This window comes from Schistocerca americana, chromosome 9 (genome assembly GCF_021461395.2).
Source record: "Schistocerca americana isolate TAMUIC-IGC-003095 chromosome 9, iqSchAmer2.1, whole genome shotgun sequence".
Taxonomy (NCBI): domain Eukaryota; kingdom Metazoa; phylum Arthropoda; class Insecta; order Orthoptera; family Acrididae; genus Schistocerca; species Schistocerca americana.
Window position 1 is genome coordinate 117,216,754 of NC_060127.1, and position 24,033 is coordinate 117,240,786.

General features: G+C 42.7%; 1 protein-coding gene across 1 annotated transcript in view; it reads left to right on the top strand.

Annotated features, from left to right (window-relative positions):
• The window catches only part of LOC124550725 (X-ray repair cross-complementing protein 5-like), a 141,305-nt gene that overhangs the window by 91,444 nt on the left and 25,828 nt on the right, over positions 1-24,033 (top strand). Inside the window, exons 10-11 of the mRNA XM_047125446.1 lie at positions 6,989-7,255; positions 22,038-22,228. Coding sequence (XP_046981402.1) covers positions 6,989-7,255; positions 22,038-22,228 — 458 coding nt within the window. The remainder of the gene's footprint in view (positions 1-6,988; positions 7,256-22,037; positions 22,229-24,033) is intronic.

The window sequence follows — 24,033 nt, forward strand, 5'->3', positions numbered from 1 at the left end:
CAGCTCTCAGAGTCGAAGTCCCACACCTGCCCCCTTGATGGTGGGGGGCACTAAACCTCCTGTTGCTCCTGCTCCATCTACTTCAGGAGCAACACCCCCCCAACCATCGGGGACATCAGTCCCCCCTTCCCAGCCGGAGAAGCGTAAGACTTCTTCGGCTACTCTCGTCAGGAAGGGGTCCCTTGGGGACCTTCCTTCGTACGCTCCGACCGGTTCCAAAGCCGACGGCCGCAAGTGGCTCAAACAACCGCCAGTCCCTGGTCGTCGGGACACACGGTCATCGTCTGTCCCTGAGACTGACCCGGTGACGCCCTCCCAGCCTGAACCACCCAAGGCGCAGCGCGAGAAGCAGAAGAAGAAGAAACTCCCCAAGGCTAGCGACATTGCGGTGGCTCCCATTCCACCGCTTCCTACAAGCTCTGCGTCTGAGGATGAGGTGGAGATTCTGGCGTCCACTGAGGACATGGATCTCGCCGGTCCCTCGGATGCAGTAGATGGCTGTTGTCCAGGTGGTGACTCAGTAGCGGCAGGGGCCCCGGAGGCGTAATCTGCCTCCCCAATCCCTTCACGCCTTTCCCATCCATGGCTAATACCATCCTCCAGTGGAACTGCAGCGGTTTTTTCCACCATCTAGCTGAGCTCCGCCAACTTCTCAGCCGTCATCCTTTCCTTTGCATTGCTCTGCAGGAAACTTGGTTTCCAGCAATGCGAACCCCCGCCCTTCGTGGCTATCGGGGGTATTTTAAGAACCGGGCAGCTTATGAAAGGGTGTCTGGTGGCGTCTGCCTATATGTCCTTAACTCTCTTCACAGCGAGTTTGTACCTCTCCAAACAGCCTTAGAGGCTGTCGCTGTTCGGGTGTGGACGCCACAGGCTATCACCGTCTGCAGTATTTACCTTCCACCTGATGGTGCTGTCGCGCAGCATGTCCTGGCTGCTCTGATAGCACAACTGCCGCCACCTTTTTTGCTGCTGGGCGATTTCAATGCCCACAACCCTCTATGGGGTGGGACTGTCTCCGATGATCGTGGTCGGGCCGTGGAGCATGTGTTGGCTCAGCTCGACCTTAGCCTCTTGAACACCGGTGCTCCCATGCATTTCAGTGTGGCCCATGGCTCGTTCTCGGCCATCGATCTCTCTATTTGCAGCCCTGGACTTGTCCCATCCATCCACTGGAGGGTGCATCCTGACCTGTGTGGTAGTGACCATTTTCCAATCTATTTGTCACTGCCACAGTGTCATTCTTCTGGGCGCTTGCCCCGCTGGGCTCTCCACAGGGCTGACTGGCCAGCTTTTACTTCCGCTGTAACCATTGCGTCTCCCCCACAGGGTGACATAGACGAGGTGGTCCATGTTTTCACCAAGTCCATCATTTCAGCGGCCGAGGCTGCCATCCCCCGTTCCTCTGGCCTCCCTCGGCGGAAGGCTGTCCCCTGGTGGTCGCCGGAGATCGCTGAGGCTATTCGTGACCGTAGGCGGGCTCTCCAGTGTCATAGGCGGCACCCGTCTCTGGAGACCCTCATCGCCTTTAAGAGGCTCCGTGCCTTCGCCCGTCGTCTTATTGCACGGCGTAAGCAGGAGTGCTGGGAGAGGTACGTCTCCTCCCTGGGCTCTCGTGTCTCGTCCTCGCTCGTGTGGTCCCGGATCCGGCGGATTTATGGATCCCAGACCCCTATGGGTGTCCCTGGGCTCTCCTTGGACGGCGCTGTCTGCACGGACGCTGCCGCCATTGCTGAACGGCTTGCCGCGCACTTTGCTCAGAGCTCTGCGACTGCATCCTATCCCCCCGCCTTTCGCTCTCTAAAGGAGCGAGTCGAGCGGACGCCGTTCTCATTCCACACGCGTCATTATGAAACATACAATGCTCTTTTCAGCGAGAGGGAATTCCTCGCTGCCCTCGCCGATTGCCCTGATACAGCACCAGGACCGGACTGCATCCACGCGCAGATGCTGAAGCATCTCTCCAGGGACTGCCAGAGACACATCCTCACCATCTTTAACCGCATTTGGAGCGAGGGCGTGTTCCCGTCGCAATGGCGAGAGGGTCTTATTGTCCCCATCGTGAAGCCCGGTGCGGACCCACTGGCGGTGGACAGCTATCGTCCCATTACCCTCACCAACATTTTGTGCAAATTGCTCGAACGTATGGTGGGGCGGCGTTTGTGTTGGGTCCTTGAGTCGCGCGGTCTCCTCGCTCCATCCCAGGGTGGCTTCCGTCGGGGCCGGTCTGCAGTGGACAATTTGGTGCGGCTGGAATCTGCTGTCCGTATGGCTTTTGCCCGACGTCATCTTGTTGCTGTATTTTTCGATCTGCGGAAGGCGTATGACACCACATGGAGGCATCACATCCTCGCCACGTTGCATGGGTGGCGTCTTCGTGGTCGGCTCCCGGCTTTTCTTCAAAGCTTTTTATTGCGCCGCTCTTTCCGGGTGCAAGTCGGTGCCACCTCTAGTTCCTCTTATATACAGGAAAATGGGGTCCCGCAGGGCTCGGTGTTGAGCGTCTCCTTATTTTTAGTGGCCATTAATGGTTTGGCTGCAGCAGTGGGGTCGTCGGTGTCTCCTTCTTTGTATGCCGACGACTTCTGCATCTCATTTAGCTCCACGACTACGGGAGTCGCCGAACGCAGGCTGCAAGTCGCCGTTCGCAAGGCAGCATCATGGGCTCTGACTCATGGTTTTCAGTTCTCTGCTGCCAAGACTCGGGTCATGCACTTCTGCAGGCGTCGGACGGTCCACCCTCATCCTGAACTTTACCTCGACGGCCACCTGCTTGCAGTGGTGGACACTTGCCGCTTCTTGGGACTCGTGTTTGATGCCCGGCTCACATGGGTTCCTCATATTACTCAGCTGAAGCAAAAATGCTGGCGGCACCTCAACGCCCTCCGCTGCCTTAGCCACACGTCTTGGGGTGCGGATCGCTGCACGCTGCTGCGATTGTACAGAGCCCTTGTGCAGTCTCGGCTTGATTATGGGAGCCTGGCCTATGGGTCTGCATCACCCTCAGTGTTGAAGTTGTTAGACCCCATACACCACTGTGGGGTCCGGCTTGCAACTGGCGCTTTTCGTACGAGCCCCGTGGATAGTCTACTGGTGGAGGCCGGGGTTCCCCCGCTGCGGATTCGCCGCCATCGACTGCTCGCCGACTATGCTGTCCACGTGCATTGCTCGCCAGGCCATCCCAATCGTCGCCTGCTTTTCCCTGCCATGGTCCTCCATCTGCCCGAACGGCGACCTAGGTCTGGGCTTTCCGTCGCTGTCCGCGTTCGGTCCCTGCTGTCGGAATTGGGTTCATTCCCTCTTCCGCCTCCCTTCCGGGTCCGTGCACCTACGCCTCCCTGGTGTTTGTCCCGGCCGTCCGTCCGTCTGGACTTGGCACAGGGACCCAAGGACTCGGTTCCGCCTGTGGCCCTCCGTCGCCGTTTTCTTGCTCTCCTCGCCTCATTTTCGGACTGTGAGACTGTCTACACTGATGGTTCTCTGGTTGATGGTCGCACTGCCTACTCTTTTGCTCATGCTGCTCATGTTGAGCAGCGCTCCTTGCCGGCTGGCTGCAGTATTTTTACTGCAGAGCTGGTGGCCATATTGCGCGCTCTTGAGCATATGCGTTTCTGCTCAGGTAGGTCCGTCGTGATCTGCAGTGACTCCCTGAGCAGCCTTCAGGCCATCGACCGCTGCTATCCCTCCTCTCCTCTGGTGTCCTCCATTCAGGAGACTGTTTCCGCCATTGCCCGTTCTGGTCGTTCGGTGGTCTTGGTTTGGACGCCCGGTCATGTTGGCATCCCAGGGAACGAACGTGTAGACAGGCTGGCCAAAGGGGCGATCGACGCCCCGGCTTTGGAGGTCGGTCTTACGGCTCGCGACCAGCAGATGGTGTTGCGCCGTAAGCTGATTGGGATGTGGGCTGCTGAGTGGCGTGGCATGACAGCCCCGAATAAACTGCGGGCTGTCAAGGGGACGACCGATGTGTGGCGTTCCTCCCTGCGGGCTTCTCGCAGGGACTCGGTAGTCCTGTGTCGGCTGCGCATCGGCCATACATACCTGACGCACGGCCATCTGTTGCGTCAGGAGGATCCCCCCTTGTGTCGGTGTGGGTCCCGGCTGACGGTCGGCCACATTTTGCTGGAGTGTCCTCGACTGCGCACACTCCGGCAATCTTTTAATCTCCCGGGCACTTTGGCTTTGGTTTTATCCAACGATGCCTCCATGGCTGACACTGTTTTACATTTTATCCGTAGAAGTCCTTTTTATGGTTCGATTTAGGGAAGTCCTGCGCCTTTCCCTTTCTGTGTCTTTTGTCCTTGTGTCTGTTGCTGTTCTGGTGTGCCGTCAGATGGTTGACTCTTTCCCTTTTTTTTTTTCTCATGGTCAGTCAACCAGTCTCCGGCCATCCTCCTTTCTTCTGTTTCTTTCTGTCTGGTGTTCCTCTGTCCTGTTCTTGTCTGTAGTGTTTGTTGCTGCATTTGTGTTCTTTTAGCGCCTGTGGGGACATCTCCTCCCCCTTTGGTTTTTATCTGCTCCGTAGATATTCGGCTCGCCTGATTTTGGAATGGGGGACTGATGACCTTCGCTGTTTAGTCCCCCTTAAACATACCAACAACCACCATCTGTTCGATGTGACGGCCTTATGCCACCTTACTGGGAGGGCTGTATGCATGCATGGTACTGCTCTCCTGGCTGGTGTTGGAGCCAGTGTCTTCCTGCATCAGTAACCTCCCAATTATCCACTTACTGCTTTCTGCGGAGTACACCACTCATTGGGCCAAACAAATGAAAGCAGGAAGGTGGGGGATCTGGGCTGTAGGTTGGATGAAGAAGCTCAGGCCAGTGAAATTTTGTGAGTTCCTCTCGTGTGTCAACACTACCAACAGAGGTGTCCAGTTGTGCAGTGAGGTGTTCGTATGTGATCTTGGTCACCTCGAATGACTGTGTCCTCGTGTTGAAATATTGCAGAAGGCTCAGCTGTGCGTGGCCAGTTGGTGCACCAGAGATCGGACAGGTTTGCACAACATTGTTGCAGTTATGACGGATGCTTTGCCCAACAACTCACCTTGATTTTGTTCTCTGCCAGGTCTTCATAGACATCCTGCAAGCACCTTTGAACATATGTAATGCTGTAGGTTACTGCCAAAAAACAAAAAACTCAGTGACATCTGTCTGCGTGGAACATGCGTTCATTATAGATGCCATTTTCAAGGTTACGTGTGTTGCCACCACGTATCGGAACTTAATGAAACTATACGGGCTGAAGTGGAAATATTCCATGATGCCCCACAACAAATTCCGCATTTTTTCAACCAAAATTGGGTGAGGATAAAAATGTGTTGCATTACTTACTGAATACCCCTCAAAGTGCATATGTTTGTTTGTTATACATGTTCTTAATGACAATGAACTACTAGTTTGGTTGCATTATATTTTACGCAATAGGAGTAAATGCCTGAAAACTTCATATTAAGTGATATGTACAAATCTGTGAAATATGTTCTAAGTCAGTTTTAGTCATTACAGTGTGCAGAAATGTCTGTAGAGCATTGCTCAGTAAAGCAAGCATAAATTTTTTAGCTGTGTGTTTAAAGCGAATTGCAGCAAAATATGCCGTGAAGCCAATGGATAATTTTTTTGTGGAAAGTGGGTAATAATGAAGATGATGATATAATAATACAGGGTGACCTACGGAAACTGACAGTTTTCAAATTAGCACAAAATCGGTGATTAACATCTTGTATTTGATTTGCATGATCACTTACAAAAACTAACATTCAGGTGACAGCAATTGTCTTGACTATAGTTTTAAAAAGTTACTTGTAACTCAGGCCAACAGGTGGTGGTCAACCAAACCTGCCTTTTCTTTAATGTCAGCCTATGACTGTGTTAAACTTTGGGACTTTTTGTCATAGAAAGAAAAAAAGACACGAGCAGACGAGTCTGGTGATCTTAGTGGCCATTGCAGAGCATCCAAATGAAAAATAAAAAGTGTTTCTTCACACTGCCACAGGTGCATTTACAGTGTGTGATGATGTACCAGCCTGTTGAAAATAAGCAGTCCTCATGTTCATCTGTTGTCTCCACAATTTGGGTGGAAAGAACACATTCAGGATGTTTATGAAACATGCAACAGTTCCCTGTCACTTGCTACTCTGTCAGCCTAGGGGAAAAAATCAGATTACAATGACAGCAGCAAATGCATGACACACAGTCACATTAGGGAAGCAAAGACATCTCTCATGAATTAGGAAAGGCTGTTCGAGGAATGAAAAATAATAGCTGTGTTTGTTAACTGACCCATTCAAGTGAAAATGTGACTCATTGTTCATAAAATAATGCTACTGTATTTGAGTCATCTTCAAAGATCACGTGTGGACACACAGATAAGTCATCTTGTTTTAAATCCAAATGTAACACTTTCGCCCTACAGACTCACTGCTCATTTGCAGACAGTGTGCATTGAGATATGCAGATCATCTTGGACTTCTGAGATTGCATCTCACACTGTGGCAATGTTTTGAGATGTCCTGTGTTTTTTATCATGGTCTGGTGGCTTCTTCTTAAAAATATTTCCCCCTGTTGTGGAAGCTGTAACCCATCATAGGGTCAAATTGATGTTTGGAGCTGTGCAGTTAATGTAGCCATACTGCATTGACAGACTCAGCATTTAGGACAAAGGTATTGTACATGAACATGCAATACTCTCTCGTCCACAATTCCACTACTGTTGAGTTGGGGAACAGTCCCGAAGTGAACAAGGTATACCGTCTCCCTCCCACCACTGACAACGCTATATTCAGGATCCATTAATCTCATACAGCCCCAAAAACTTTACAGTTTCATGACTTAATACAATTTATTCTTCTGATTACTGATGTTGGCACTAGAGAAATGTAGGATGGTTAGATAGTTCCTTGAAAAAATTCACTACAGTTTATTTATGTATTTATTTGTCATATATTCCCATTTGTGATGTATGTTATAATTGTATCATTCACAGGGGTGCTTTACCAGATGGAACTGAGGCATTTAAATCGGATGAGATAACTAATATAACTCATCACAAATTGTTCAGTTGCATTTCCTACCGTGCCTTACACCCAGGAGAAAAAATACCACCTATGGTGGAAGAAATAAGAGAATTTGTTACTAGCCCTTTTGTCGATTCGGGGCATGTTAATGACATAATCCTGAAAATGAAAAAGACATTCGACTTGAAGGAAGTAGTGCGGCGGCAGCGTGAAAAGGACTCTACTGACGTGAAACAGTTGAGTATATATTAGGCAGTTGTTGAAACTAAGTGTAAATAAAAATGTCCTTGCTCTCGGCTTGATAAATGCCACCTGTTTTGAAGTACTTGCATTAATGACAGGTAATATGTCTATCTGTTTTGGAAACTATCTAATTCAATAGAATAAGGCAGTGTTCTTTGAGCGCTATTATTATCATTTGCATTGTTTTCTTTGTACCTTTTGTTGGTGTTAATTAGCGTGTGCAGCTTTGAATGCATTGCATGTCCTGTAGTTACCTTTATTTTAGTTTACTTAATCTATAACATTGGTAACAAACTGAATTTTTGTTGTATATAATGTAATTGGATAGATAAAATATCTACTCATCAAGCAGTGGCAGGAGAACATAAATATATAAAAAGTAAGTTTTTGCTTATGCAATCTTTCGGAGCAGGTGGCTCCTTCTTCTAGCAGAAGGGCTGAAGGGGAAGGAAGAGGAGTGAAGGGAAAGGAAGAGGAGTGAAGGGAAAGGAAATGGAGAGATGGGATGGGATGAGAAGGAAAGACTTTCCATCTCATGCCATCCGGTAAGTCTCCCCTGACTCGGTGTTCTGGGTGACTTTTCTGAACTCTACCCCTTTTCCTAAACCTCTCCGTTTCCTTTCCGTTCACCCCTCTTCCTTCCCCTTCAACCCTTCTACTGCAAGAAGGAGCCATTGGCTCATCCAATTACATTATATTGTCAAAAATTGATTACTTTCATTGTTGAATTTTTATTCTGCATATTTAAGTGGGTGGATTTACCTAATTTTTGGATGCCAAGTTCAGAATTCCAGTCATATTTTCTCCATATTTTTAAGTTTCTGAGAGACAAAATAATAAAATTATGTCCTTTTTACTTCCAATATGTGGTGAACATTAATAAAATCAGAGTTTAATATACATAATCGAAAAATTATTGAAACCTTTACATAAAACACCGAAACAATCATCATATTATTAAAAAAAAAGCCCCTTGTAGCATGAAAACAAAGTTGAACATCTGTTTATTTGACGAAATTGGATAGGAATGCTTTTGTATTGTAAAATGTCTCGTATGTCAAAGCAACAGTTGTTATTGGAGGGTTCCAGCATCCTTGACAGTGACATTTGCTAGTAGGAATGTCTTAGTGGAAGGATTCATCACTAAAAGCACCTAAGTTTTCTAGGAAAAAAACGAAGTACAAAGTATATTTTTAGTGATAGTCTACACCTGATTTTTGCTAGTTGTCCAACAGTTCGGACTCTAAAGAAACATAATTCTCATTTCTTCTGTTGTCCATGGACTTTGTCTTTTAGAGGACATCCAAGCAAGTAACTCAGCATTCTTAAGTTTAGCATCAAAGGTCTCATCAATGAAAAATTTTCTGGTTTGTGGCCTGATAAACACGTCTTCTTCCACTTTGGCGCCAGTGATGCTAGGAAAAACTTCTTTCAAATTATTGAAGGTCTGACATTGTTTATCAAGAGCCTTTGCTAAGTTCTTCAACATGTCTAATTTAATATGAAGTGGAGGCAGTTTGACTTGGCACAACTAATGGTTTGTTCTTAAAATTTTCCTTTCCTGCTGTATATGTTTGTCTCATAGACCTTTACGTGACAGTGTACTTGTTTTTGATGTCTCGTGTGCCTTAAAGCCCACAAACTCTCAACAGAATTGTAAATCGTGATCTTTATAATTGGTTACATGTAGCTGCAGTATTACAATTTCAAGTGTATCCATATTATCCATTGAATTAGCCAAAGTTACTGATAGAAGTTTATTGCCATTACAATCCTTTCACTACAAATTGAGATTGCCACTTCAAAACATTCTGGCAAAGAATCAGCCAAGAAAAAACTCATCTGCTGTCTAGTGACTGTTTTTAAAACTGACATTATGTAACACAAAAAAGCAACTCCATAGTGACACTTTTTATATTTTGATTATAAAAAATAGCAAAATTTACTGGAAATGTAAAGAAAATAATACATAATTTTGAATATCTCAGAAAAGTTATGTGATACCACATTTCTAAGAGTGCATTTAGAATCGACAACCATAAATAGCCTTACATGGAAATTAATGTATCACATGATGATGATGATGGTGATGTATCACATACCAGATGCAAAATGGTTGTTGCCCAGTGAAACTTATTTCAATCACTTTGGCGTGGTATAGTGAATGCACGGAGCTTATACCTGGAAATGTGTGTGTTGATCTTTTGGTAGAGTATTATTTTTAGCAATATTATAAAAGGGAAAAACTAGTTTGGAAAGAATAATGAATGATGAAAAGTGTTTTCATGGCTTGGTACTGATGTATTATCAGGATTTTATTATCCTGTTAACAGTAATTACTTCTTAAATAGTTGTGTGTGTGTGTGTGTGTGTGTGTGTGTGTGTGTGTGTGTGTGCACCCACCAGAGAGAGATTTGAAGCTCTGTTTTAGAATTGTTTAAGTTGCATATGCCTTTAAACAGTTCCATTACTATTATTTTTCACATCTCTATGTGTATCTTCTTCTTCTGGAATGATATTTCTTTGCTATTGCCATGTAACTTCCCGCAAGCTTTGTGGTGTATCTCCTTGAATTATTTTTGAGTAACATAAATGTTGAAGGATGTACAGGGTGTTTCAAAAAGAACTTTACAGCTTTGAAAATTCATATAAATTTATTCATAGTACATACAGAGGTGATTGTAGTGTCAATTTGTAGGGAAATACATCAAATTTTGTCTCACATAGTTTGCTAGTGCCAAATCATACCATAAGGAGCACTAGCAGCAGTTGCGTTAAAGAAGCTGCCTTCATGCGACCTGAGTGTGCTAGCTGTGTGTTATGGTTTGAAGAATCGAAGTCGGCAAGAACAGTTCAGCATAATTTCCATACCAAGTACGCTAAATATCCTCCTAGTAGGCCTACAATTTGTGAGTAGCATAAATTTGTTGTAGAAACAGGAGTAGCATAAATTTTTTGTAGAAACAGGATGCTTGGTGAGACATGAGAAATCATCAGGTCGTCGAAGCACATCTGACATCATCATCGAACGAGTGAGACAACGTTTTGTAAGCAGCCCTTCGAAATCAACCCAGTGTGCATCTCGCAAATTGAAATCCCACATACAACTGTTTGGTGCATGTTGAAAAACCGTTTGCATCTGAAACTGTACAGATTGATGATTGTAAAAGCATTAAAAGACACTGATTAAATTGCTCCCAAGAACTTCTGTGCTGATATGTTAAATTGATTACATGAGGATGAACATTTCTTGGACAAAATTATTTTTTCAGCGAGTCGACTTTTCACTTAAGTAGCAAGGTTAACACACGTAACTGCAGGATTTGGGGCAGTGAAAATCTGCATCAAACATTGCAACATGTTCATGATAGTCCTAAACTGTATGTTTTTGTGCATTGAGCAAGAACAAAGTGTACAGTCCCTTTCTATCCATGAAAGAATCATCAATGTTGACTGTGTAACTGGATATATTACAACAATTTTTGATACTGCAGATCGATGAGGATGACCAAGAACGAAATGTTTATTTCATGCAAGATGGTGCACCACCCCACTACCTGGCTGATGTCCGGGATTTTCTCAGTCACCGCTGTCCAGGTCAATGGATTGGCAGTGATGCGCCAATTGCGTGGCCCCCACATTCCCAAAATCTGACACCATCCTATTTTTTTATGGGGATTCATCAAGGATATCATGTTTGTACCTCCTGTGATGGCTTCTAGGCCTGAACTCAGAGCAAGAATTTATGCCCCCACTGATCAAGCTGCACCTGCAATGCTACGGTGAGTTTGGGAAGAAATTTACTTCTGATGGGATGTGTGCAGGATAACCCACGGAAGCCACATACAACATCTTTAGTTCAAGTTAAAAAAACTTGACATGTTTCCCTACAAAATAACATTAAACCCAGCACTGTATCTTCTTTCAATAAATTTATATGAATTTTTAAAGTTGTAAAGTGCTTTTTGAAACGCCCTGTACTTCACTGTTTCGTATATGTAGAGCAGCACATTGAGATTAAATACTTCATATCTCTCTTACACATTTCTCACTGATCCTCACAGGATTATTGGAAGGTTCACTGGCCAGATTTCAGCCACAGATTAGATCAAGCCGTCTTCTTCTGTTTCAGAACAGCACACATCCAGTAAAGACCTTAGGCAATTAAATTATGTCTTTAGTATGAGTCCTTTCAGTACTGAACAAACACACAGTGAGGAATTAGAGGACAAGGCCAGAAAATCATTTGTGTACCAAAAGATCAGACTTGGTGTGGAAACATCTGGAAACATACATGGTGTCCATAAATTATCGTTACAGTTTTAGACTATAATAACTTACAAATATGCTATAAAATAATGACTGGTTTTCAACACATAACAGACTAACTCGTAAAATTTTGTTTCTACCGTCATACATGCCACTGTGTGCACCTTCATTGACACGGACAACACCCAGTCGGTATTCTGTCTCTGCTCCAGTACCTCCATGGCAACATGTCAGTACAAATGATGCTTTTACAAACCTCATAGGTGGAAGTGTAGTGGTGAGAGATCAGGTAATCTTGGTGGCCACAGAGTCAGACTGTCTCATCTAGTTCACCATCCAGAAACTTTGCCCCCAGAAATTTTTGTGCATCCAGTGCCCCATATTACTGGAAGATGATGTCAGGTTGCACATGTTTCAGTTGTGATGCAGCAAAGTCTCATAACAAGTTCAGGTAAATACTGTTAACAGTAGGCTGACTGAAACAGAATGGACCAGTGATTCAGCTGTACGTAAGTCTGCACCACACATTGAATTTAGGACTGTCTCTTTGCATTTCTAGTGCAATATGGGGACACAATGATCCTCATATATCCGGGAGAGTGATGGTTCAAATGCAGTCATCCAGAATTAGGTTTTCTATCGTTTCCCAAATCTGTTAAGACAAATGCTGAGAAGGTTTCTGTGAAATGGCACAGCTGATTTCCTTCTCCATCCTTCCCTAATCTGGGCTTGTGCTCCGTCACTAATGACCTCATTGTCGACGTTGCTATATCTGCGAGTAGCCAGATACTGGTGCACTTGAGAAAAAGAGGAGAGCAATGATGACAGCGTAAGGTGGTAAGACTGCCTGTGGATGGGACTCAAACTCATGCCGGAGTCGAGCAAAAGCCTGACAGAGTGGCAGACCCGACAGCAAGAGCAAGTCAATAGCAATGTATGCAACAAAAAAGTGCAATGAACTTTCGACACAACACTGCCAACAGGTCAGATACAAGCCACAATCCAAATCGAGACCAAAGAGGAAAACCAGTACCAAAGCGAAATCTTCGACGAGGAGTCAGTAGTGTGGCGGAGACAGTAAGAAATGCTATCAGGTGAAGAACACGGCTGACTGAGTGGTCAAGGTGTGGCAGTATTTGTGCTAGTCACGAGGGACACTATTGGCCAGTGTATTCATGTGGTGAGATGGTGGTGCACTCACTAGGCGAGTGCAGCGGTGTGGGGACACTGTCCACTTAACGTCCATTGAGGTCCATTTGCTCCATTGGGCTTTCAACTTCTACACAGCCCGATACCAGAGACCACAGATGTTACCACTAATCTCCTCCTCCTCCTCCTCCTCCTCCTCTTCCTCCAGTGTCTCTATGATCAAACAATGCAAGCTTTCACAGCTTCTGGGCATTAAGCCATGGTCTGTGGAATATTTCTGTGCCTAATGTTTCACCTCCTAATGTTCGAGACATCGTAGAGATGTAAAGACTCAGATACCAGGTTCATACTTAAACAAGTTTGACAAGCTGAACTGTTTATGCGTATTGTCGCAACTGTTGGTATATGACATCATCAGATCACTACTTAAGATCATGGTGTCACATCTGTGGATCTTACATTGGGGAAAAGTTGGCACTATTTGCTTTGTGTAGTTATAAAGCCTACAGCTTGTCTAATTTCAATTCTTCTCCTTTTCCATTAAAGTTGGTTTTGTCCTTTTGACTTCTTTTGATCAGTTCTTGATGAAATCATAGTATTGGAGTGGAGAAACAAATTTGTTGTTTCCCTTGTCGTAGTGCTTGATCCGCTACTGCTGGTTTATCTATGTTTGCCAGAAGACAGGTGCTCTTGTGTTGTGTAAGACAGGTGTTAATGCTTCTTTTAGTAGTTCCTATGTGCAAGAGATTTTATATATTGCAGCTGTGGCAAGCGGTGGGCATAGGTCCTTTACAGTGTTCAAATATTCGAGTGCCTTCCTGTTCGTTTAAACATTGTGTCAATACTGTGTCTCGTTTATTCATTGCTGACATGATCTGCAGCTGTTGTTACAGATGGGATGAAAACTTTCCCTTTAGTTGGTTCTTTTTCACTAGATGCTCTAAATATTTCAAGATTCAGTGCCCTCATTATCACCTTGCCAGAATAGCCATTTCTTCTTAACGTAGTTCTCCTCCTAGTACTATGGGTTACAGATTATTTTAGCCTAGTCCATCAGTGTTGTAATCACTCCTCTTTTGTACTTGGTATTGGGATTGTAGTTTTTGTGAAAGTCTCTGTCTGTTTGAGTGGGCTTCTGCAGACTTTGTGCTCTGAAGTTCTGTTGGGTTTTCTGAGCAATTCTACATGAAAATAAAATTTTATGTTCTTTCTCTTTTTTTATAGAGGACTTTATATTGGAATTAACATGTATCATTCAGAAAATTTAGGAATTCCGAAAGCTCATTTTCTCAGTGAGGCCATATAACAAAAATCTTTATGAACCGGGTGACACTCAGAGCTCTCTCCTGTGGCAATCACATAAAAAAGCTTTGATTTGTCTTGTCACATGTTGAAAACCAGCTGTTATTATGGAAATTTTTGTTTTTCTTAATGAATCTTTATTTATTCATCATCATCAACATCAACTTTTTCTCCTTCAAAGTAATCTCTCTCTGATTAAATACACTGTGGCTGCACTTTCTCCAATCTTGGAAGCACTTCCGGAACTCACTTCTCATTGTGGTGTTCAGTTTCTTCAGTGATCCTGTTTTTATTTCATCAGTGATGGTAAAACAGTGCCCTTTCATGGTTCACTTCAACCTCAGGAATAGAAAGAAGTTGCAGGGGCTATGTCCGGCAAATGCGGTGGCTGAGGCAATATAACAGATTTTTTTGCCGAAAGATCGTGAACAATCATTGAGGCGTGAGCAGGAGCATTATCGTGATGCAAATTTCACGATTGGTTTTGGCACAATTGTGGTAGTTTTCTTCTGATTGCTTCACACAAACAGGCGCATAACTTCCTAGTCGTATTCCTTATAGACTATATGACCATAAGGCAGGAACTCATGATGCATTGTCCCACTGTAATTGAAGAAAACAGTGAGAAGAACCTTCACATGTGGTCAAGCTTGTCATTTTTTTCGATCTTTGCCCTTTAGGCAATTTACATTGGGACAATTTGGCCTTGCTTTCAACATCATACTCATAATACCCATGTTTCACCACCTGTTATAACATTCTTTAGAAGTTCTGGATCATTGTTGACTTCAGTCAGCAATCCTGTGCAATGTCCATGCGATGTCATTTTTGGTCAAAATTCAACAGTTTCGGAACATACATTGCTGTTAAATGTTTCATGCCAAAAACATCCGAAAAGATTTTTTGGCATGAGCCAAAGAACATGCCAACATCATCACCAACCTCTCGACCCTCTTTGAAATGTTTATACCACTTGTAAACTCTTGTCTTACTCCTAATAGATTTGCCAAAAGCCACAGTCAACATTTCAAATACGGAGCTGGATTTGATTCAAGTTTTCAAGCAAAATTTAATTCAAATTGTTTGATCTATCTTTTTCAAAAGTAAAAATTTGCTGACGTCATTCAAAAGCATGTATAATCTTTTCAACTGCCAACAAGAAACTATTCAAAACAGCTGAAAATGCAGACATTCATTGACAACATGTGTACCAAATGTTAATTTTTTTTTTTTAATTAAGAAATTCCTGTTGCTTTTTGATCACACCTTGAACAGCATTGTTTTAACAGGTTTTTCCACCTCTTCCTCACAATCATATGAAAGATGTTCATGTAAAAACATTGTTTAGGTAGTTAGCAAGCAGAGAATGTGCACTGTGTGTGCTGCGATTTTAGTCTGTGCAGAAACAATGTGAGGAGCTGAGCACAGGACAGCCGGCCGCGGTGGTCTAGCAGTTCTAGGCGCTCAGTCCGGAACTGCGCGACTGCTACGGTCGCAGGTTCGAATCCTGCCTCGGGCATGGATGTGTGTGATGTCCTTAGGTTAGTTAGGTTTAAATAGTTCTAAGTTCTAGGGGACTGATGACCACAGATGTTAAGTCCCATAGTGCTCAGAGCCATTTGAACCATTTGAGCACAGGACATTGGCAAGACAGAATGCTGTCAGCAGTCTCTACCTGTTCTGAAAGTGGCATTTGCACTCTGCTGATAATGTGAACACTTGGAAACAATTGATAGAAAGCTGAAGAGGAATGTCATACTGACTTTTGCCCCCTGAGATTCAGTTCAGATACGTTGTTCTGAGTAATGAGAGATTTGCCACCAAGCATTGTAAATGTTAAGTATGAGAACAATGAAATACAGAAGAGTTCTCTAAAAAGGCAGATACGTCATTTTGTAGTGAGGTAGCATAAATGTGAGCTCTTTTACAGCCTTCAACAATCTGCAGCTAGAAATGAAGTCCCACGACACAATTAGTGTCACTGCATAAGAGGTCCACTGCATCAAGAAGACATGAGAAGGCAGTCGTAAATCTTCATTAAGGTAAAAACAACATTGAGATGACAGCGTTCGAGAAGTAAGGACTTAGTTAAGATCTGTAACTAGGGACCTTTTTATATCACTCCAATAGTTATTAAAATCTAAAGCTGTAAATATAATTTATGGACACCTTGTTTCCCATCATTTGGAACGAGCACTTCCTAATTGAGAAGATGAGGCAGGGCAGCTGTAGAATGACAGAAATGGAGTGAGAAAAGTCGAGAGCTGGTGACGCTGCCAGGTAGGCTTGAGGAGGTTAAGAGTTTGTCCACAGAGGGCGGAATGAAAACTTTTACTCCACTAAATAAGTACATGTTGTGTGAAACTTCATCATTTTAATTAATTTCATTGGCATAAAATTAACTGAAGTTAGGTAGTGGAATGAAATCAGTGTAGATGTGGTTATGACATCAGTGAAATAACGACGATAAATGTTGAACTCTATAAGCTTCCCTTATTGCATATGATTGGCTCAGTAAATATGATTTTATGCTCTAACCATCTGTCTACTGAATCTACAGCATAGTTTATAAAGTTCAGTAATGAAAGGGGAAGTACGATATTTTATTAAACTTAATTCTTCTTCTTCTTTCTCTTCTTATTTGCCCAGGACTTTCCATTGTAAGATGTTCCTGTTAAGCTTTTATGTTGAGTTTTTGAGCCCTCACAACCATAATTTAAAATGTTCCCACTAAATATCTTTATGAACGTCTTTCTTTTTCGTATATTAAGATTGCTGTTTGCTAACAAATTACTTCTGATAGCTCGTTTGGCTGTGACAGTTGTTCTTTTAATATCCGTCATACTTCTATTATCATCTGTTTTTGTACTTTTCTACTTGCATTAGTAATGCATTTCCTATTTTAACATTTACACTTACTTGTCTAATGGGGTATCGTCTCAGTTGTGCGACTGGATTCGTGATTTCCTGTCACGAAGGTCACAGTTCGTAGTAATAGACGCAAATCATCGAGTAAAAGTGAAGTGATATCAGGTGTTCCCCAGGGAAGCATCCTGGGACCTCTGCTGTTCCTGATCTATATAAATGACCTGGGTGAAAATCTGAGCAGTTTTCTTAGGTTGTTCGCAGATGATGCTGTAATTTACCATCTAGTAAGATCATCCGAAGACCAGTATCAGTTGCAAAGCGATTTAGAAAAGATTGCTGTATGGTGTGGCAGGTGGCAGTTGACACTAAATAACAAAAAGTGTGAGGTGATCCACATGAGTTCCAAAAGAAATCCATTGGAATTCGATTACTCGATAAATAGTACAATTCTCAAGGCTGTCAATTCAACTAAGTACCTGGGTGTTAAAATTACAAACAACTTCAGTTGGAAAGACCACATAGATAATGTTGTGGGGAAGGCGAACCAAAGGTTGCATTTCGTTGGCAGGACACTTAGAAGATGCAACAAGTCCACTAAAGAGACAGCTTACACTACACTTGTTCACCCTCTGTTAGAATATTGCTGCGCGGTGTGGGATCCTTACCAGGTGGGATTGACGGAGGACGTCTTAAGGGTGCAAAAAAGGGCAGCTCGTTTTGTATTATCACGTAATAGGGGAGAGAGTGTGGCAGATATGATACGCGAATTGGGATGGAAGTCATTAAAGAAAAGATGTTTTTCGTCGCAGCGAGATCTATTTACGAAATTTCAGTCGCCAACTTTCTCTTCCGAATGCGAAAATATTTTGTTAAGCCAAACCTTCATAGGTAGGAATGATCATCAAAATAAAATAAGAGAAATCAGAGCTCGAACAGAAAGGTTTAGGTGTTCGTTTTTCCTGTGCGCTCTTCGGGAGTGGAATGGTAGAGAGATAGTATGATTGTGGTTCGATGAACCCTCTGCCAAGCACTTAAATGTGAATTGCAGAGTACTCATGTAGATGTAGATGTAGATCTAGAATATATAGTTAGTCTTTTTCAGAATCTGCTTAGACTGCTGTTTCATCAGCATATGGAATACAGTGTGTTTGTGTACCATCAATATTAACCCCCCTTTGTTGCTGCTGTTCATTGTTTGTATTGGCCTTTCTTAACATAAATTAAGTAAATATGGAGAGAGAGGACAGCCATGTCAGACACATTTTCATATTCTAGCCTCTTTCTTAATCCCATTGATACCTATTTCTGTCTGCCTCCGTAGCGCAGGGGTAGCGTTACTGCCTACCATGCAAGGGGGCCTGGGTTAGATTCCTGGCAGGGGACTGGATGTTGTGCGTCCTTCACCATCATTTCCATCATCATTGACATGCAAGTCGCTGAAGTGGTGTCAACTAAAAAGATTTGCAATACGGCGGCCAAACCCCGAAGGGGTATCCCGGCCACTAAATGCCATATGATCATTCCATTTAATTTCTCTACTCTTGATTTTTGTAGAGATTGAGAATCATCTTCTCTCTCCAGTCTACTCCAGTGCTATTCTATTATGTCATCCAACCCACTCTGTTAAATGCCTTCTATAGGTGAATGAATGAGGCAGGCATATCCTGTTTGTGTCAATTCTTCTTTCTAAAATCATTCACAGTGCCATAATTGCTTCCCTGGTTCCTTTTCCTTTCTTAAATTCTGACTGTTTCTCTCTTAAATGATGGTCAGTCTTTTATTAGTTACAGTACAGGGCTTTCAGAGTTCTGTATTTTCTAAAGTAGTGCTTTTACGAATATAATTGATGCATGAATAGAACCATAAATTCACTGAGTTTGCAGTTTGACCACCAGTGAGCATTAACAAGCATGGTGCTTTGACAAAATGGTGACATAGTGAGAAAATTGTTTTTGTGTGTCGAAATATGCAAGATGTTTATCTAGTGCAACAGTGCATTGCGCATTCAGGAGGAATTATGAAAAAGAGCATTTTGCATTGATATAGACAGTTTAGACACACTGGTTGTCTCCATAAACAGAAAAGTACTGGTAAACTGTGTATGCCAGATGTGACCGTGAGAAAGTGAGGGAAAGTTTCGTATGTAGTCCAAAAAAATCAACAGTCCATGCAAGCCACCATGACATTTGCAGGTCAGGCTACAATTAAAACTGGAAGATTATGGCTGGCAACTTCAATTTTGCGTCATAATGCAGAAACCACTCAAGGACAAACATTTTGCTTCCGAGCTAATCTTCAGCGACGAAGAAACTTTCAATTTATCTAGTACGATTAATTGTCAAAATGTGAGAGTATGGGACACTGAAAATCCTTATGAAACAGTGACACATGAATGGGATTCACTGAAGGTTAATATTTTCTGTACGGTGCCACAGACATAGAATCTATGTGGTCCATTTTCCTTCTGTGAGAAGACTGGACAGGTACCTCATATCTGGATATGTTGTAGTTCTGGTTGTTTCCGCAACAGACTGATCATTCCAAAAATTTCACTTTGCGACAAGACAGGGCACCCCTCATTGGAGCGTCGATGTTCATCGCTACCTAAACAGTGAACATCCACATTGCTAGATTGGGCTCAGAGGTGAAGGTAATGTGGCTCTGTTCCTTTGATTGGCCAGGTCACATGACCTAACGCCTTGTGCTGTTTTTCTTTGGGGGACCTTGTTTATGTACCTCTAGAGCCAAGAACACTGAAGCAGCTCAGAGAAAGCATCTGTGGTGCTTTTACTAGTTGAGTTAATTTTTGCAAAAATCCACATTGATCCAGGAACAGTTATTTTGTATCTATTCCAGATAAAGATCACATTATTTTACATCAAGTTATTAACTTCGGTCTATGGTGACCATCTGCTGACCCAAGCACAAGCAATTTTTCCATCACATTGAGCCAATGTATGTAAATATGATACAGTTAAAACGCGCAACCAAACAAGCTTCGTCATTATGACTCTATAGAGTCAACATGTCTGTTAGAATAGTTTATTTGGTACTTATAATTTTACATAATAATGGCAAAGTTTGTTTGGTGTGATGTAATCAAAAAATTGTCCTCAGATCTGGAGATGGTCATTGCATACTGAAATTAATAACTAGATGTCAAATATAGTTGTCTGTAATTGGAATAAATACAAAATATTCAGGCTGACATGTGGATCACCGTCACACACCTTGCGAGGGTACAGGGTTCGAGTCCTGGCCTTGCGTGCTGTCTTAAACTGTCAGGAAGTCTCACAGGACTGCACACTCTGCTGTAAAGTGGAAGATTTGTTCTAGCTGTGTTGTATTGATTCAAGTTTAGTGCTAGCTTTTAGGTTGTTAAGCCGCCACCACAAGTTGTGCATCTGTTTTGCTGCTTATCCGATCGAAATTTCTTGTTTGGCCTCACTGGATGTCATTTGAGACCTTCACACTACAGAAAAAAATGAGATGTTTCTGGGAATTGAACATAGTGCCTCTGCATCAGTAGCTGTGATGTTAATCACTACACAGATGAACTTTTGTACCATATTTCCATTCTGGCTCACACCACAGTTTTAGTTTAATGGTTGATGTTTGTCTCGATAGAGAGTCTGTACATCATTGTTCTTAGTAGAGCACTTTCCTATTTTAAAGGCTCTCGAAAAGTGTAACGCATTAGATGGCTTACAAAAATGGCAGTAATACAGACTGATAGTAAAAAATAGATCTTGAGAAATCTAAACCATTAAAATAATCTAATTAAAGAGACAAGAAAATGCCTAGACTTTTGCAAAAGAAGTGGATTGTAGGCTTTACATGGGTTAAAGCACACACAGGGTGAAAGAAAGACAGCAGACTGCCAAAGGAGTCATCAAAGAATATATATTAAAGGTGCACCACACTAGTGATCAAATTACAAGTCTCTCCTAATTCCTATGCACTGTGTTTGTGCAATATGATAATGAGAAAGCAATTATGACTGACACCATGAATGTGTGTTGACCCTTTGTAAACAGCAATAGGAGGTCTTTTAAACAATGTTCAATGCTGGGGACATCAAGTTAATTTGATTGCAAGAATTTTAGTAAATTAAGCAGTTTAAGTAAAGGCCTGCTACCATCAATTCAGACTAACAGACGACACCCTGTGTTAGTTCACTGAGGATAACAAAACTGTGGACCATGTGTTACTGGAATGTAGCAGCATGGACAGGCAGAGAAACATGCTACTGAAAAGTGTAATAATGAAGACAGTAACTGGTCAACTGGCAAGAGTGAACTTGTACTACTCATTTTTGAAAGATTTCTATAAATTGTGTGGAAGCAATAGAATTTTCGCATGCATGAATTTCAATCACCATTTGCAAAACAAGCTCTGTGCTAATTTTCAGGCAGTAAATAAAGTAAGAGGTCACTACAGAATATTTACAATACCTGTTTTGTATCTGTAATAAAGGTTGTAATTAAGTAAACTAAACCTTGAAGTATTATCCTGCTTAATGGATCATGTTAATAATAATAAATACATATTCTGTTGCAAAATATAGAATTAAAGTCTAAAATAATCTTCAACCATGGAAAAACCTTTTTCCACCACATTGCTTACCCCAAGACTGCTAGTGCTGGAAAGTTTACAGAAAATTTTCTGTGTTCCATGTAAAATTTGATATGTACAATTTTTGGTGAAGTGAGATGTGTTTACATGGCTGGATGGTAAAAGTGTGTTCATGAAAGCTAGAGAAATGTATTTGTATCATGGTTTATCACATAAGATTAATCATTCATGAAGATCAGCTCAAACAACTTTCATTTTTCCTGGTTTGTTTGTCAGATTATTCCCAAATAGTGTCTCGACTGTTTGACTTAACAATAAGTCAATGCTGCAACATACCTCTGAAAAAAGAGGCACCCAGTTTTGAAAATCTCAGTTGCTTGAAGTGCCACAATTTCCAGTGGCCAGTGTCTAAGCCTTTATGGAATAATGATGACACCTAGATACTTAAAATAAGGTGGTGATCACTACAGTATTGGTATCATTCCTTCTTCTCCTTTCCATATGTTACAAGAACGTATGTGAAGAATTAAATTGTTTGTTCGTTAATTTAAATGCTACATGTTTTTTTAAACTCATAGTGATTTATGAATTCATGAAAAAATGTTTCAACAGAGCAGTTACAAATGGCACAGAATCTGAGAAACCAAAGGATTTTGACCAGCCTGGAACATCTGCTATGAGCAGTTCACAAGCAGCGAAGCCAAGTGGGTTTTTAGCTCACGGTAGAGTGAAGGTGGTTGGAACCACAAACCCGGAGAGCGATTTCCAGGAATTACTAAGTCAAGGAGAACCATTCTCCCAAGGTATGAAAGTTTTACATACTATACTACCTTCCTAAACAGCTGTCTCCCAAATATTATTTCTCACTGTATGTCCTGTACATGATTTGTAATTTCAAGTACATCTGTACTTTGTAAACAAACTTACACTCAACACTCTGTTCTGATTCACCCGCTATGTGATCAAAAGTATCTGGACCCCTATTAATGGACATTAACATGGTATCCACCCTTCTCCTTTACGACAGCCAGAACTCACTGGGGAACTATCAGTGAGGTGTCCAAATGTCTGCGGAGGACTAGGAACCCATTCTTCCTCAAGGGCCAAATCCAAAGAGGGTCATAAAGTTGGATGTTGGGGTCTCTAGCAAAACTGATGTAACTCGTCCCAAAAGTTTTCCATTGGGTTCAGTCAGACTCTGGACAGGCCAGTCCATTTTAGGAATGTTGTTGCACACAAACCTATGGCTCACAGATGTTGCTTTCTGACAGGGTGCTTTGTCATCCATATGCAAACAGTTGCCATCTCCAAACTATTCCTTTACTGTATGCAGTATAATGCTCCAAAATATGTTCATATCCTTCTCCATTGTAGTGTTTTCTTAATTGTAATAAGGGACCCACCCTGTAATCATAAAAAAACATCCCCAAACAATGACACCATCTACTCCGTGCTTCACTGTTGGCACTACGCTTGACAGAACGTAATGTTCTCCATGCATTTGCCAACCCAAGGTCTCCCATCAGATTGTGAGAGGGTACTGCATGATTCAGCAAGGGTACAGAGTGATTTATCTCCCCAAATGACTTGTTTCCAGTCATCCACAGCCCAGTGGCACCGCTCTTTACAGCACCTCCAGTACCGCTTAGCACTGACTACAGAAATGTGTGGCTTATGAGGAGCTACTCAACCATTTTACCCCATTCTTTTTGACTCCCTGTGCACAGTCATTAACTGGACTGCTGGTAGCACTTCAGTACTCGAGAGTGGTTCCTTCTGATTTTATATGATTTTTATAGCCACCCTCTGCAGTTCTCAATAGTCTATCCATCAATATGTGGGGTCTCCGGGACTTGGGTTGTTCCTTCACGTTTCCACTTCACATTCAACTCTGACAATATTAGAAGGGCATAAATGTCGTTGATGCATTTGTTACTCAAGTGACATATGATGACCAGTCCACGTTCGAAATCACTGAGCTCTCCTGACTGAGCCTTTAGTGTGTTACTGCTTTGCAAAAGAAGTGGATTGTAGGCTTTACATAGGTTAAAGCACACTTATTTTAATTGGTAGTCTGCCTCTCTTGACAGCTAGCAGTCAATTCTGCACTACGAGGGTAATCCCAAAAGTAAGGTTTCCCATTTTTTTATGACTACAGAACTCTATTTGTGTGGCAGTTGGTCACATTGTTATGAAGAGTGTTTCACGCGCTGTGTGTCATGCAGACGCCGCACTGATGTGCTCAGTCTTCACTTGGCAGCCGTTGAGAATGGAGCTCCCGTTGGATGTTATCGCCAAATGCAAATTGCGCACAGTTGTTCAGTTTTTGAACGCAAAGGGCACTGCACCAATTGAAATCCATCGCCAATTGACGGAAGTGGATAGATGTCCAAAATGTTCGTAAGTGGTGTAGAGAGTTTGCAGCTGGTCGGACCGAAATTCACGAGAAACAGAGGAGCGGGAGACCGTCAATTTCTGAGGAGACAGTGTTGAAGGTTGAGCAAAGCTTGCGTGAAGATTGGCGGATCATCCTGGGTGATCTCTGCATGTTGCATCCTGAGGTTTCCCGAAGCACCGCTCACAGAACTTTAATGGAAACATTGAACTA